Source organism: Apis laboriosa, unplaced genomic scaffold, assembly GCF_014066325.1.
Source record: "Apis laboriosa isolate Shangri-la unplaced genomic scaffold, ASM1406632v1 scaffold49_cov149, whole genome shotgun sequence".
Classification (NCBI taxonomy): Eukaryota; Metazoa; Arthropoda; class Insecta; order Hymenoptera; family Apidae; genus Apis; species Apis laboriosa.
Genome location: NW_025223500.1, coordinates 2,648,458 through 2,663,090, shown reverse-complemented (window position 1 = coordinate 2,663,090; position 14,633 = coordinate 2,648,458). Strand labels below are relative to the sequence as shown.

The 14,633-nt window shown below is 25.0% G+C and overlaps 1 protein-coding gene across 2 annotated transcripts in view; it reads right to left on the bottom strand.

The window, feature by feature from the left end:
- Positions 1-3,241: 3,241 nt before the first annotated feature.
- LOC122716851 (protein Wnt-1-like) overlaps positions 3,242-14,633 on the bottom strand; it is a 60,508-nt gene continuing 49,116 nt past the window's right edge. For both annotated transcript variants that reach the window (XM_043940300.1, XM_043940301.1), the window contains exons 3-7: positions 12,022-12,145; positions 11,030-11,187; positions 5,387-5,564; positions 4,390-4,621; positions 3,242-3,928 (exon numbers count right to left, since the gene is read on the bottom strand). In XM_043940300.1, coding sequence (XP_043796235.1) covers positions 3,727-3,928; positions 4,390-4,621; positions 5,387-5,564; positions 11,030-11,187; positions 12,022-12,145 — 894 coding nt within the window. In that variant the 3' untranslated portion in view covers positions 3,242-3,726. The remainder of the gene's footprint in view (positions 3,929-4,389; positions 4,622-5,386; positions 5,565-11,029; positions 11,188-12,021; positions 12,146-14,633) is intronic.

Below are 14,633 nucleotides of genomic sequence, written 5' to 3'. Positions count from 1 at the left end.
AAAACATTTTCTTGATATAAAAAAATAACAGAAGAGAATAAAAAAAAAAAGAATTGCCTTGTAAAAGCGAAAAATTATCGAGCAATCATAATTGAGAGATCGTGATACATGATCAATTCGGACTTCGTAATTGACTAGACTGTGATCTATCTAGATCAGCGTAGCTGAAATGCGACGAAAAGGCATCTTCCACTTCGCGCAATGAGATATTAATGGAAATAATTATATTAATAAAATGTTATTTCCTAAAAAATATAATAAAAAATATCAATGAATATTGATGATGAATAAAAAATAAAGAAATAAAATAAAGAATAAAAAAAAAAAAGAAAAAAATGATTAAGATCATGGAAAACATAAGAGTAATTACTCTTTTTAAAAATTCCAGTTTTATCTTCTTCTCCTATTTAATGTAATTTTCAGCGAACCTAATTAACATGTTTAAATACAGGTGTTTTAAATACAGGTTAATGTATTCATGGAACACCTTTAAAGAGTCATTTGTAGAATACAAACAAGGACACTGATATAAAAATATTGATTGATTTATTTATTCAGTTATAAATAATTAAAGTTTGTATTAGATGAAACAAGACAAAGTTAGAATGAGATGACAATATGAGAATAGATCTATCTCATTCTAGCTCCATCCCATTTCTAACGCAAATTCAAATCCTTTATAATTTAATAAATAAGTCTCAATCAAAATTTTTGTGTTTGTTTGATCTCTAGAATCAAATTTTCAAAAATGTTGTATAAATATATATATACGTATACATACAATTAGCGAAAGCAATAATAATAATAATATTATAAAATTTTATCAGATATTAAAGTTTACATATTTTAAGAGATAAATATATTGGAAAAAATAAGAAATTATAGAATTTCGCTTACATTTGTTGTCAACTTAATTTTTAACATTTTGTTGTTTTAATTTATAATCTTCCACTAATTATACGTATGCTCTTGTGTATATATGCTTATCTATATACAGTGCGGCAGTTACGATTGTAAAATCTACAAAACAGTAAGAAGATAGTATGTACAATCAATTGTTTCCGAGTCGAGCGACTCGAGGCGAACTGTCAAAAGCGGATATGTATCACTAAAGCGGCCTATTTTTTTCTTGCTACATTTCTCTCCGATCTCACTTTTGTAGTCCACCTCATTTCTTATAACTCGTATTGTACACAGTTGACATATCGCAAATTGTGTATATTGAGTTAAGAAAGTATTTAGACGCTTGCAAATATGAAGCATAATGTGCACAGATCACATAAGTTATGCTGAAACTTTTGAAATATGATTCCAAGTTATATAATTTGAATAAATGTAATAAACTGCAGATCGTTATAAAATAAACTTCTTATTAAATTATTTCTTATTATTAAATAGTATCTTTTCATCTTTTAAATTTGTTTTTATTAAAACATGAAATTGATTATTACTTTAAATTCTACAACATGATACTGATATATCAAAATCAAAAATTGTCAAATTTTATATTGAATATTAAAAGTTATGTTTTAAAATTTTTAATTTTAGAACATTTTAGCAAATTTTATGTTATTATAAATATCTACAATATTATGCATTTTATTGTTAATTGTATAACACAATTAATATTATTAAATTTGTCATAACCAGAACAATATTTTAAAAATTTCAGCTTAACTATTTATAGCATTTTTTTACATCTGCAAAAAGTATAAGTATATTTTTACCGCTCATTATAGTTCATTTCATATTTAAGTGAAGACAAGGTGGTTCTACACACTAGAGAGCATTGGTATACAATGAGATACCTACACATTGTGGAGGTCTTTACTTCGAATATAAATAAGACTCTCATGGCATACGCAAATGTATGAGCACAAACAAAAAAATAAAAGAAAAGAAAAAATATAAAGAAAGGAAGTAAAAAAAAAAAAAATAGAAAAAGAAAAATGGTTGTTGAATATGGCCTCATATCTTGTCTATATTACTCTATTTCATTTTCGTGCTCAGAGGCTCGCTTATTCAACACTATCCTTATTCACGCGTAAACACATGCATGCTTCATACTGTCATCATTCTTTCACTCTCATTCTCTCTCTTTCTCTCTCTCATGTCAATAAAAACTGTAAATTATCAACATATTGAGTTTCAGCATGAGATCAGCATGTCGCAAATATTTTTAGTTATTTTCAAATAAAAAATTGATTGAAAAAAGATTTTTTTTATCCGAAAGATTTAATTTTGATTATGTAAATTGTAGTACAATAGGAATACTATTATATATTTAATATATGTCCTTATACAGGATCCAGCTGAATAAGCAGATATGTATAAGCAGACATAGAGTATTCTTTATGAAAAAATAAGAAAAAAAAAAAATCAAATTAATTCTAAAATTTATTTTTTTCTAAAAATTAAACGAAATAAATAAAATTAATTCTTTATTTTTTGTTTTCTTTTATATGTAGAATAATTTTCTATTGATAATTCATTCATTTCAGGAATTAATCAATGTCATTTGTTTTCAAAAAATTTTCAAATTTGATTTTTTCAAAAATGAAACTTCAAAAAAATTTTGTTTTTTGTTTTTTTTTTTCTTATTTTAGCTTATGCTTATTTTACATGTTTGCCTGAATGAAATATATGTCGAAGCCAATTCCCATAACATTTTTAGATCTTCTTTGAAATTGAAATGATTTCCATATTTTATTCTCAATATGTTAATATTTGCATAAATAATGGTGCACCCGAGAGCCAGACTAGTATAATAAGCCACGTTAATGCATCTTTACAAATATCTTGTACTCACTGTCGCAACGCTAATACTGAGATGATTTCAGTTTTCTGACAAAAATTTTTTAATTGATATTTCATTCTATAGGATATTCCATTTTTTATTATTACCTTAAATATCTCTATCAAATGTGATTAACAATGCATTATAGAGAAAAATCATTAGTTTTAAATTTGTCATTATCAAAATTAACAATTCTTTTAAGATTATTTAAAGTTAAATAAAATGTATTATAAAATACATTTAAGATTATTTATGATTTCATAAAATTATTCTTAAGATTATTAAATTTTTTATATTTTTTATATTTATTTTTTTTATATTTTATTATTTTCACAAATAACTGAGTAAAAAGTTTATAAATTCAATGTAATATAATGTATATTCTATAAAATGAAATATTGTAAATAAAAAAAGATACTTTTTCCTCTGATACTTTTTTTTAAAAAGAGATATTAAAGGTGATCAATCATATTGTTCCGTAAATTGCAAAACACATATAAATATATTGTTTTAACCGTCCGCACTCAAAATCGATGATTGCCGAAACGCGGTGGACTTACGACACTCTGACTGTCAGGTACAAAATGCACAATAACGAAAACGTGTCACACTTCGTAGCCTCTCGCGGCGGTTTTCTCTACTCGTCTCGCAACTAATTTCCATATCAGAAGCCAGATTAGCTTCGATAAGTTAACTTAAACGGAGAAAATACAAAATACAAAAAAAAAAAAAATTAGAAAAAGAAAAATACAGAGATGGTACAATCTCTACCTTGATTCCATCGCGACTATGAGAATGGACCATCGTGTATCGAGGGATCATACATGTTACCTCGACGCGGGGTCGTTAAGCACCTTTCGGTAGGTAGGCCGATCGGAATGCAATTTTATCGCTCTTTTTTTCTTTTTCTTTTTTTTTTTCTTCACCGCCTAATTGCACACGTGCTCCTCTCGTTTGTGTCGACACAGCTCACACTTCACGTGACAACACCAGACAAATCGACAGTTGCATTTTTCTGTCACATCTCGGACTCTCGTTTGGTAACCTCGACCGCAGCATAATAATCGACATCCATCCAATCCAAGAGATGTTCGATTGCATATCCTTCCTCTTGTCCCGGGAATACCGAGCCTAGAATTAGATATAAAAATGTGTTACAAAAAAAATCAAATGTTTATTGGAGAAATTTATTAAATCAGAGAATTGTAATTTTAATTTGTTATCTAAAATAACTTTTTTTATTGAATGGGCATATAAAAATTAGATATAAATTAGTAGTTTTCCATATTTAAATTTTCTATATTAATATCTTCCATAATTGCAACAAAAAATATAATGCAAAAACGAAATTAAATGAGATAAAATAATAATCTAAATGAACACTTTAATGAAATTTATCTCTGAATATTTACATTCATTAAACAATAATTAAATTAATCACAATAATTAATTAATAATTATAAATAGCCATTTTTAAAAGTTATCAAAAATTTCTTTAGTAGCTAATTTTATATATAAAGAAACTTCATCAAAATAATAGAACTCTATAATTTGAACAACAATAAAAGATGTCTAAAATAAGATTTTCTCACGTTATATTTTTTTCGCAATAGTCAGGACTATCTTCTAGATATACTAGATCCGTTTTATTAGGTCGTTTGAGATCTGGACGGGCAGGCCTCAATCTCGCTGGTCTTCTTCCGCCACGTTGTGCCAGTCGTACCAAAGCTGCGCCTTCATGTAATGCGGCTAATGCTGCTCCAGCTACCCTAAATGCTGGTAATTTTCTCCAACAAACACGTACGCTGCATGAGCCAGACATTCCTTGGATAATAAAACAATAAAGTTTAGAAAAGCAAAAGAAAATAATTATAAAAATAATGTAATATAAAAAGAATGATATAATCTAGGTACTTAGAATTTTCTTTTGTCTTATGACTTTTAATAATATAACAGGATGGAAGATAAAATAAAATATACAAAGTTTTATAATATATAATATATAAGATTATTTGTAAGAATTAAAATATATTTTTATCAAAATAATGTTATTGAAAATAATAGTAAAAGGATCCAAATCCGTTTTATATTTTAAAATAAGATTTAATAACATTTTTTAATTTAATCTAAACATTTCCATTCATTTTTGTAAATTTAAGAACATATTATTTATCTCGTTACAGTTTCATAATATTTAAACAAATATTTTATATTATTCTATGTCATGATATGATATTTCTTACATTTCTGATATTTCTATATTTTTTAAACCAATGTAATCTTTTCATACCAATTCAAATAACAAGATATCTTCGGAAAAAATAAGCAAGGAAATACACTATAAGTTCTACAAGCCTAATAAAACGAACATCACATTTCATCTTTTCATGGTATATTTGGATGCTGAAACAAGTCTCGAGAGAGATTCTTCTACCCATGGATCCATGTATACACGAATGCAATGAGCCAACAGTCAAGCTAGGAAAGGGAAAACAAGGAATTGGTGAAATTCTAAGTCGTTAAAGCGTGAGGAACGAAAAATAAGAGCGTAGATAGAGGGTTTTATCTGTGAACGCGTTAATGACTTACCGTGACACTTGCATACGCGTTGCATTCTTGAGCGGACTGCGCGCCTGCCAGCTTCACTATCGTGTTTCCTCATTAGCTGGCCAGCCAGCCCTTTCGGTCCATGCAGCACACCCTCCTTTACAGGTTCTTCGCCACTGTCTGACCATTCTCGCGAGAACTTCTCTCCAAAGTGGATATCCTGAACAAGAAAAAATATTTTTAAATGAAAATTTAATTTTTTCATTATAAATTAAATCTGTAATACTATAAACTATTATATAATGTTTTCAAAAATATGATATTTTTAGCATATAAATAATGACTATTTTCTGATAATATTTTAAATAAAAATCCGTGATGATAGAAAGTGATAATATAAAAGTGATAATACAATTAAATATAATATTGTTTCTCTTGTTTTTAAAAATAAAATTTGATTTTGAATTTTTATTATTATAATTTATTAAAAATTACAAGATAATCCTTTTAAAATATTTATTATTTCCTCATAATCAAATTTAATAAATTTGAAATATGTTAAAGTTGTGCATTATTATTAATTTAATAGATATTTAACATTCAATTTTTTTCTAAACTGATAACTTTTTGATCTTCATGGCCCAATATCTTTTATAGAAATGTCGAAAAAATTATTTTTAAATATATTTGCAAAAATTGTATTTCATAATCTATTGAAAAATTACTCATTATTATTGTATTATGTAATAAGTGTATATTATATAGTAAGATGATAAAATAGTGATAGATTAACAATAAATTAAAATTCATTTACTATTTTTAAAAATTAATTATTTAATTTTTCAAACTTTTATTAAGTAGCATAAAGAATCTTATTAATAATCAATATCTTTATTAAAGAGATTAAATAAAAACATTTAAATTTATTATTCGCTTATTAGTTTAGGCGGGAAAAGAGGATTTTTCGTCATAGAAAAATAATTCTATGATATATAATTCCATTTTATATGATAAATTGAACAAATTGCTATCATAATAAATATGATTATAGTTTAATATAAAAATTTATGTATATCTTTTTACTAAAACTATTAATACATCTTTTTATTACATTCATCGCGTATATAAGATAACCCCACCAAGAATAATACATGAATATTCTTTTCCTAAATTCAAAATATTAAAAATTGAATCAAATAATCTTTGTAAACTTATTAATATAACAAATCATGATTACCTGCTTTAATAATCTTTTTTTTTGTACGATTCAAATGAAATCACAAACATTACACTTCTTTTTTCTTTTCGATTAAAATTTTAGAAGGTAAAAGTTCCAACAGAAAGCGCCATCTAACGACGATTTATCGACGAGAGGTAGCTACAATATTTTTTAGCCAAGTTCGAGACACAAGGTCGGCAAACATCATTATCTAGAAAATCTGTCAATGAGTTGGATTGGTAGACGAAATATCCCATGGGATATGATGCCGCGTCGACTCGTTACAGAATCCATGTCCGGAACTTGATTAAAGGCTAGAGGCCGCACAAGTAGATGAGTAGGTAATCCCGAAGGTAAAAGCAGCGCCACTTTTCCGACACTTTTCGCTCCTCTTCCTGCCACGTGAGTTGCTCGAGAGCACGTGTCTCCACCTTCCGTCTTTTCTTTCTTCTTTTTTGTTTCTGATCATCAGTCTAGCCCGCCTTTTTTTCTCGCTGCGCGCTAGTCTTTTTTCTGTTGTCTTTTCTCACGCTTTCCAGTCTTTGTTTTTCTCTTCTTTTCTATTTTGTTTCTTGCTTATTTTCTTGTGCCTAATTTTTTTGCTATTTTTTTATTTTTATTTTTTTGTTTTCTTTATTCTTTTTTCTATTTTATCTATTTTTTTGTTCTTTTATCTTGTTTTTGTTTGCGAATTTTTTATTATTTTTTATGTATATATCTTTTAGAATAGGGAATTTTTTCTTTTTACTAATTTAAGTCTAACTTTTAATTTTATTAATAATTGTTTTTTTCTTTCAATATTTCGTTAATTTTTATTTGATATTCCTTCATTGATCTGCTTTATACATATTTTCAACTTTTTTCTTTTCATTTTTTCTATTTTGTTCATATCTCAAATATCTTTTTCTTATTAATACTATTATATGATTCTTTAAATTTTTCTTGTTTTCATTATCTTTTATTCTTCTCTTTGATATTTCATATCATTCGTCTTTTATCCTTATAATCCTTAAAAACTTTCCTACTGCCTTTTATTTTCCTTATTTATTTTCTTTTTCAATCTTTTTCTACATCACTCTCTCATCAATTTCTTTTATCATTCACGATTTGTTCTCGAGTTTTGTCTCCAATTACCCTTTACTTCTCCCACCTTCTCATCCCTCTCTATCTACCATTATTATATCTATCTTTCATTCTCTCACTCTTCTTTCTCATTGTAGGTATTTATGTGTGCATCACTCACATGCAAGTTACGTGACCGATATGTCGGGCTGTGTGCGGGGACAGGAGGTGGCGGGTTGTTGCAACTTAACAAGCTTAGCCCCCTTAATCCCCTTGTAAGCTAGCAATGTCTACAAGGGGTCAGCCGTACGCATGAAATGCATCCGTTTACAGGACGAGCTTTGTCTTCGTTCCAGGGTTAAGGTTTACGTCGACTGACCGTGGAGAGATCGAGACGACAAATTGGGGATGCCCGTGCGGGGCAGTGCTTCCCCCGTGTACTTACAAGGGAGGCCTCTCTTCTGAAGGGTCAACAAGAGTGAAGTATTATTTTTTGTTTTATTTTGTATTTTCATTTTTTTTTATTTTTCCTATTTTAGATTTTTATAATTATAATTTTATCTATATTATTTTATTCACAATTTTTAAGTTCTTTTAATTAATATATCAAATATTGATTGAAAAATGAAAATTTTGTTTTTGTTTTATTTCATATTTTTGTTTTTTATTATTTTATATGCGTTTTTTTATATTGTTATATATTATTTTATTTTATATTTTATTTTATCAAAAGTTATTTCAAACTCAAATAATATTTCAAAAAATATATTGATGTATGATATACAAAAATAATTAGCTTTAAAATATTTTTTTTTATTAAAAAAGTGTGAGTTTTTAAAAAAGTTTTTAAAAAAAGTTCAGTTATCTATATTTTATATTTTTTAAAGATGTATAATTTCTTGACTAATATTTTTTTATTTTTTTATAGTAAAAATTTACACAATAAACTAATTTAAATTCCTTTGTTTTAAATTTATATCTTTATAATACATATCTTTTATAAAATAATAATTTTTCAATTTGTCATACATGGAAAATTTTTTAAAAGGATTATTTCTCAAACATAAAAAAAAAGATAGTAATCTTAAAATCTCTGAAAAAATATAATATACATAAAAATATAATACATAATTATACATAATATATAATTTATGGTAATTTATTCAGGATAAAATTTATTTTGATCGACCTATTAATGATGAAAATACTTTAGATAAGATAGATCCACTCTATATATATTATTCCTGTTTCCTATTCATAAATTATCAATAATACTGATTCAAAATTAATGTATTTCAGAATAAAACAGCATTTTTCAAATTCCTTCAAAAAATTATAAAATATTTTTTCAAGTATACAGTATACAATGAATAGATCTGTATAATGGTAATATTTTATATATTTTATACATTTTTTGTATGTTTTAAACAATCTGATAAAAAAATTTCCAACAAAAATTATTGAATTTTGAATACTGATTAGAATTTTTCAATATTTAAAAAATTAAATTTAAAAAATTTTTTTTTTCAATAAGAAATTAAAGTATCATTCTATTTTTTTAAATGATATAACATATTTTTGATTTTTTATTTTTATAATTAATTTTTATAATTAATGTTATGATAAGTTAAAATATTTAATTTAACTTATCATAATTTAATCCAATGAAATTTATTTAAAAAAAAATGATTAGAATATTTAATAAAATTATTCAATTTTACAACATTATTAACATTTTTAACAAACATTGTATTTTTCAGAATCCGTTCAAAAAGAGATTAATCTAATAATCTTGTAAGAAGTTAACAGAAGTTGACAGTTGATTTTAATATAAAAAAAAGCCAACAATTCGTTTTCTGTATCATCGTTTTCTGATGAGGAGCTTGTTCTTTAAACCACATTACTAAGAATATGAAGAAAAAAATATTATTACGTATATATTTCGTGCCTGTTCTTCTCAATCCTGAAACAGTGGCAAATTTTAATTGTCGTTTATTTCAGAATGGAATTTTATTAAGCTCTATCGATTGATTTACAATCAATAATAATAAGAATCAAAAAATAATAAGAAGAAAATTAAACCAACAACAAGTTTCATGTTTTCATGAAATTGAAAACTTCGCCTTAAGCTAGCCACTAACCAATGGGTAATTTCACCAGCTGGCATGAGTTCCCTCGCTTAATTAACGAACGTTGCGTAAGAACGAATTCGTTAAAGCGAATAGAAATTAATTAAATTGGCTTTTCGAGCCGTGAAATTAAAGTGTAAAAGTATTTTCATATATTTGTAATTTTTTTTACATATATATATATATATTATATATATTATATTATATTATATTATACATATATATATGATATATATACAGATGTATATATATTATGGTATATAGATAGTACAACCGAATAGAAAATGAATCATTATGAAAAGTTATCAGGAAAAGAAAAAAATCTTTTCATTTGAAACTTAATTGTTGATTTTTTAGATAAATCAAGTTTGAAAATTATTTAAATACGTAGGAAATTGATTAATTTTATTATTATTAAAGTATAAGTATATGTTTATAGTAAAAGTTTAAAGAATAAGTATATGTTTATAGTAAAAGTTTAAAGTATAAGTATATGTTTATGCAAATTTAAAATTTTATAAATTATATTATAGAAATATAATTAAAATAAAAATCTGTTTTGCTTTAAATATTATAATATTGCATTGGATATTTTTTACATTATTATATGTATTTTGTAAATTTTTAAATAAAATGTTTTATAAAAAATAAATTATGAAATAAATACTCTCAATTATCATTTTCTTATATTTCATGTTTAAAGTAAAAAATTCTATAAGTTATCGAATTGCAAATGTACTTCTGGTATAAATGGGACGATATTTAAAAGGCAAAATAGATCTTTACTTCAGTTTTCTGTAATTGTATATAAAATTTTAAATTTGCACATATATATTCAAACTAATAATCTAATTAACTAAAAAAAAACAAAATGGCATAAATAATATAATTTCTTATTGAATTTTTTCTATGTTTTTACATATTGAATCATTAAAAAAAAGAAACATTTAATTGTTTAAATAACACTTAATTATTTGTTATAAACAAACTGCAAATATATAATAATTCAAAAAAATAAAAATAAATATTTTTCTATCTCTAAAAAATAAAAATAATCTTCTTTAGAATTTCATTTTATTGAAAACTTTTATTGAAAACTAACTTTTCATCTATCATATAAATATTGGATTTGCCTAAGAATATCATACCAGTGAAACTACTTAAGATTCTAAAAAATAAAAAGACATAAGTTTGAGAATTAAAAATTAAAGTGAATTGCATTTATATTTATCGTTATCTTTTAAAAGAAAAGAGAATACAAATAGGGGAAATTACCTCGCTACAACCGCCCCATTGCCAATTATTCGGATGGCGTGTTCTGACCCGGTTGTCGCACGAGCAATCGGTGAGTTCGCCCCTGGAACAAGCTCTGGTGACGCTATAAGCAACCCCTGCCGCTGATATTGCATATACAAATGCTGCTTCGCGACTGTCTGCAAAGATGCATCGGAATTTCTTTGTTACAATGCAATTTTTTCCATTTCTTATTCTAAGTAATTTCATTCTGATAAAAAAAGAAATAAGTCGTCAAAGATTCTAATTATTATAATTTATAATTATAGAGATAAAATTATTTCTAGATAAAAAAGATAGATATCTTAATTGCTTCAATTTCCAAGGTTGATCATTCTATCTAAAGGATAATACACCTGGATAATTAATAAATAATTGTTAATTTGTTTATGTATCAATGTTGACATCCTATATATATATGTATGTTTATAACTTATGATGTGTATATCAATATTTGTATTGTGTATATAGAATATTAATATCTTTGTGGAATAAATACAAAAATTAATGTAAAAAAGTTTTGATTTTATTAAATGAAGTGAGACAACAATGTAATAGAAACAGAACAGTTTGTTTATAATATATTTATATATTATATTTATATATAACATACTTAATAAATATTTTTCATTATAACAATGCATAATGATAGGAATTATACTATGATAATTAATAAAAAATAAATAATTTAATTTAATAAATTAATAAAAATTAAAAATAAACATAGATATTATTACATATTATTATATTTTTTTTATAATTAGAATTTTGAATAGTATTTATGTGATGATTAATATAATATTAATACTAAAAATAATCTATGTTATTATCAAATTGAATTTCCATATTAAGTCTATCATTGATATTTAAGACATCCATTCTCATGTCATCTTTGCACTCTGAACTTTCATCTTATCAAGAACATTTCCATCGTGTCTAAGCTTTATTCTCTTCAAGACTAAGCTTTTACTTACTGACTAGCATCACGCCGCCAAAAATATTATCCGGATTTTCCGGGGTGATGGAGCAGTTCCATCTTGCCGATCTGAATTGATGCTGACATTCCTCAATCGCCAATCTCGCGCCAGCACTTACTGCCTGTAAATAAAAATCATGAAAGCTGCGAATAGAAAAGTAAAATAGTAATGTGAATGTTCTTATATGTATATATGTATATATGTACTCTCTATCGATTGATTGAGTGACATGCAAGAAGCGGATGTACAAATAACTACTTGTTTGATATTAGCTTCTGATTAGATTCGTTTAATATTGAGTCTAATGTTACGACATAACGAAACCGATATCGATGGATAACATGTTGATGTATAATAGGATCTATTGAAGATCTATTGGCGTGTAATTGTGTAGTTATAATGGCAGGTAGTTGAAATTGATGCGATCTTGATCACTGTAATTAATACTGATTAGTTGTTTTTAGAATTATTGTTGGATTTATTGAGTATTTATGTACTTTAGAATAATTTATGATTTTTATAAAAATTATATACATGGAAAATTAGAATAAAATTTAAATTAGAGAGTTTCTGGTAATATTTTATCTAGTAATAATTTTGATATTAAAAAGTTGATATTAAAGATAATTTTTTTAAAATTCTAATTATTCTATTCTTTATAAAAGAATTTAAACAGATTGTTTGTAAATACAATTAAAGTAAGATTAATGTTTTTATATTATAAAATTTCGTCAATGATTATTTAAAAATTGTTTGGTATTACTTTTATAAATATAATTATAAATTTCAACGATTTATAATTTCAAATTACGAAATTATAGTAATGACGTCAATCATAATTCGTAATAAATATGAAAATTTTAAATTTTTCTCAAGCTTCAATTACTTTTAATTACAATTTACAAAATAACAATATATATATATATACATATTGTTACAAAGTTGTTATACAAAGTAGATTTTTACACATTCGCACATCACAATTTCATTCTCATATTTCAAAACAAACTGGTAACCTAAGTTAATAAAACATCGATTCTTTAACAGTAAAGATTTTAAAAATGGAAAAAGAAGAAACAAAAAAACGTAGAGCCATAGTCGACATTTCGATAGGAAACAAATCGAGAATGATTCGACGTGTATCTGGTTAATCGTGCAGGGATTAAACGTCCATCGCGGTGTCGTTATGAATATTCATATGGAACCCTTTTGTCGGTAACCAGAACTCGGAAAAGCAAGACGACGGTCGGCGGTATTCAAAGAGATATATCGAGCCTTACGTTTACCTAGGCACCGGCTTCTAGACGATCCCGACCCCTGCCCTTCCCCACCACGACAAGATTTGTGCATTAGGCAGAGGTAAATGCGATTTTGGGCAACTAGTCGTCTCGTTTTCACCGTTCACATAAGCGCGGTGGATACTATTACTAAATTGCGATAAAAAGATTCTTTCAATTTTTAGTTGGTACTACTACAATAATATTATATGTTGGTACTTGATGTTAGTTTCTTATGATCGATATTTTCTATGATTGATGCATATCATAGTTAATATATTAAATATCGATAAATTTGTTTAGAAATTAACTATTTATAAATTTTTAATTAAATTAAATTTTAAATATTATAAATTTAAACATAACTTTAAGATTTTATTAAATTGATGGAACATGAAAATCGAATCCTATGTAAGATATTCATAAAACAATGAAAAATATATTATAATGATATAAAAGAATAAATTTTTCGATCTTCTTATATTTTTTTTAAATATATTATATTCTTTTCTTTTTAATATAAATAATTATCACTATATTAATTTCAATTTTTTTCATAGATGGCGTTGAAATGTCACTTCGAAGCTATCTGATCAAATAGATGATAGATCTATGATATGTAAATAAATAGATAATATGAGATTATGCTATAAATCATAAGGCAAACTTATAGTATATAATATATAATATATCTATATATAAATTTCATTGTGCTCAAAGATTATTTTAGAGTAAGATATGATTAAATTCATTTTTTCATTTGTGAAAAATTAATGCAAAGTTGACATAACCTATTCTTCGCATTATAAAGTCGATCTCAAATGTGAAACTTAATTTTAATAGATATTGTTTTGAATTTTATTGTTTTTTTAATTATAATATGAATTTTGTGATATATTCAAAACAAATTGAAATCAATATCGATTATGGTAATACGATTGTGTTAAATACCTTTCCCAATAAAATATTTTTTTTCTTGCTTTTAGTGAATTTAATATCGACTTTAATGGATGTAGAATTAAATATAAAATATAATATAAAATAATACGAGGAGAAAATTGGAGAAAACGATTGGAATAAGATTTGACGATGTTGGTTGGAATTTTTAAATAATTATGTTTCGTATTGTATTACTTGAAAGTAATGCATAATTAAGAGACTTTAATCGAAAATTTTAAAAGACCACTTGTAATTTTAAAAAATCTAATATTTCATATGAACACACAAGGTATGCTTATAAATTTTTTGAAAAAATTAAATTATTTTATGAAAAATTTATTTATTTTATATATACATGTTTTACAAATAAGTATCAATTTTTTAAAAAATTCA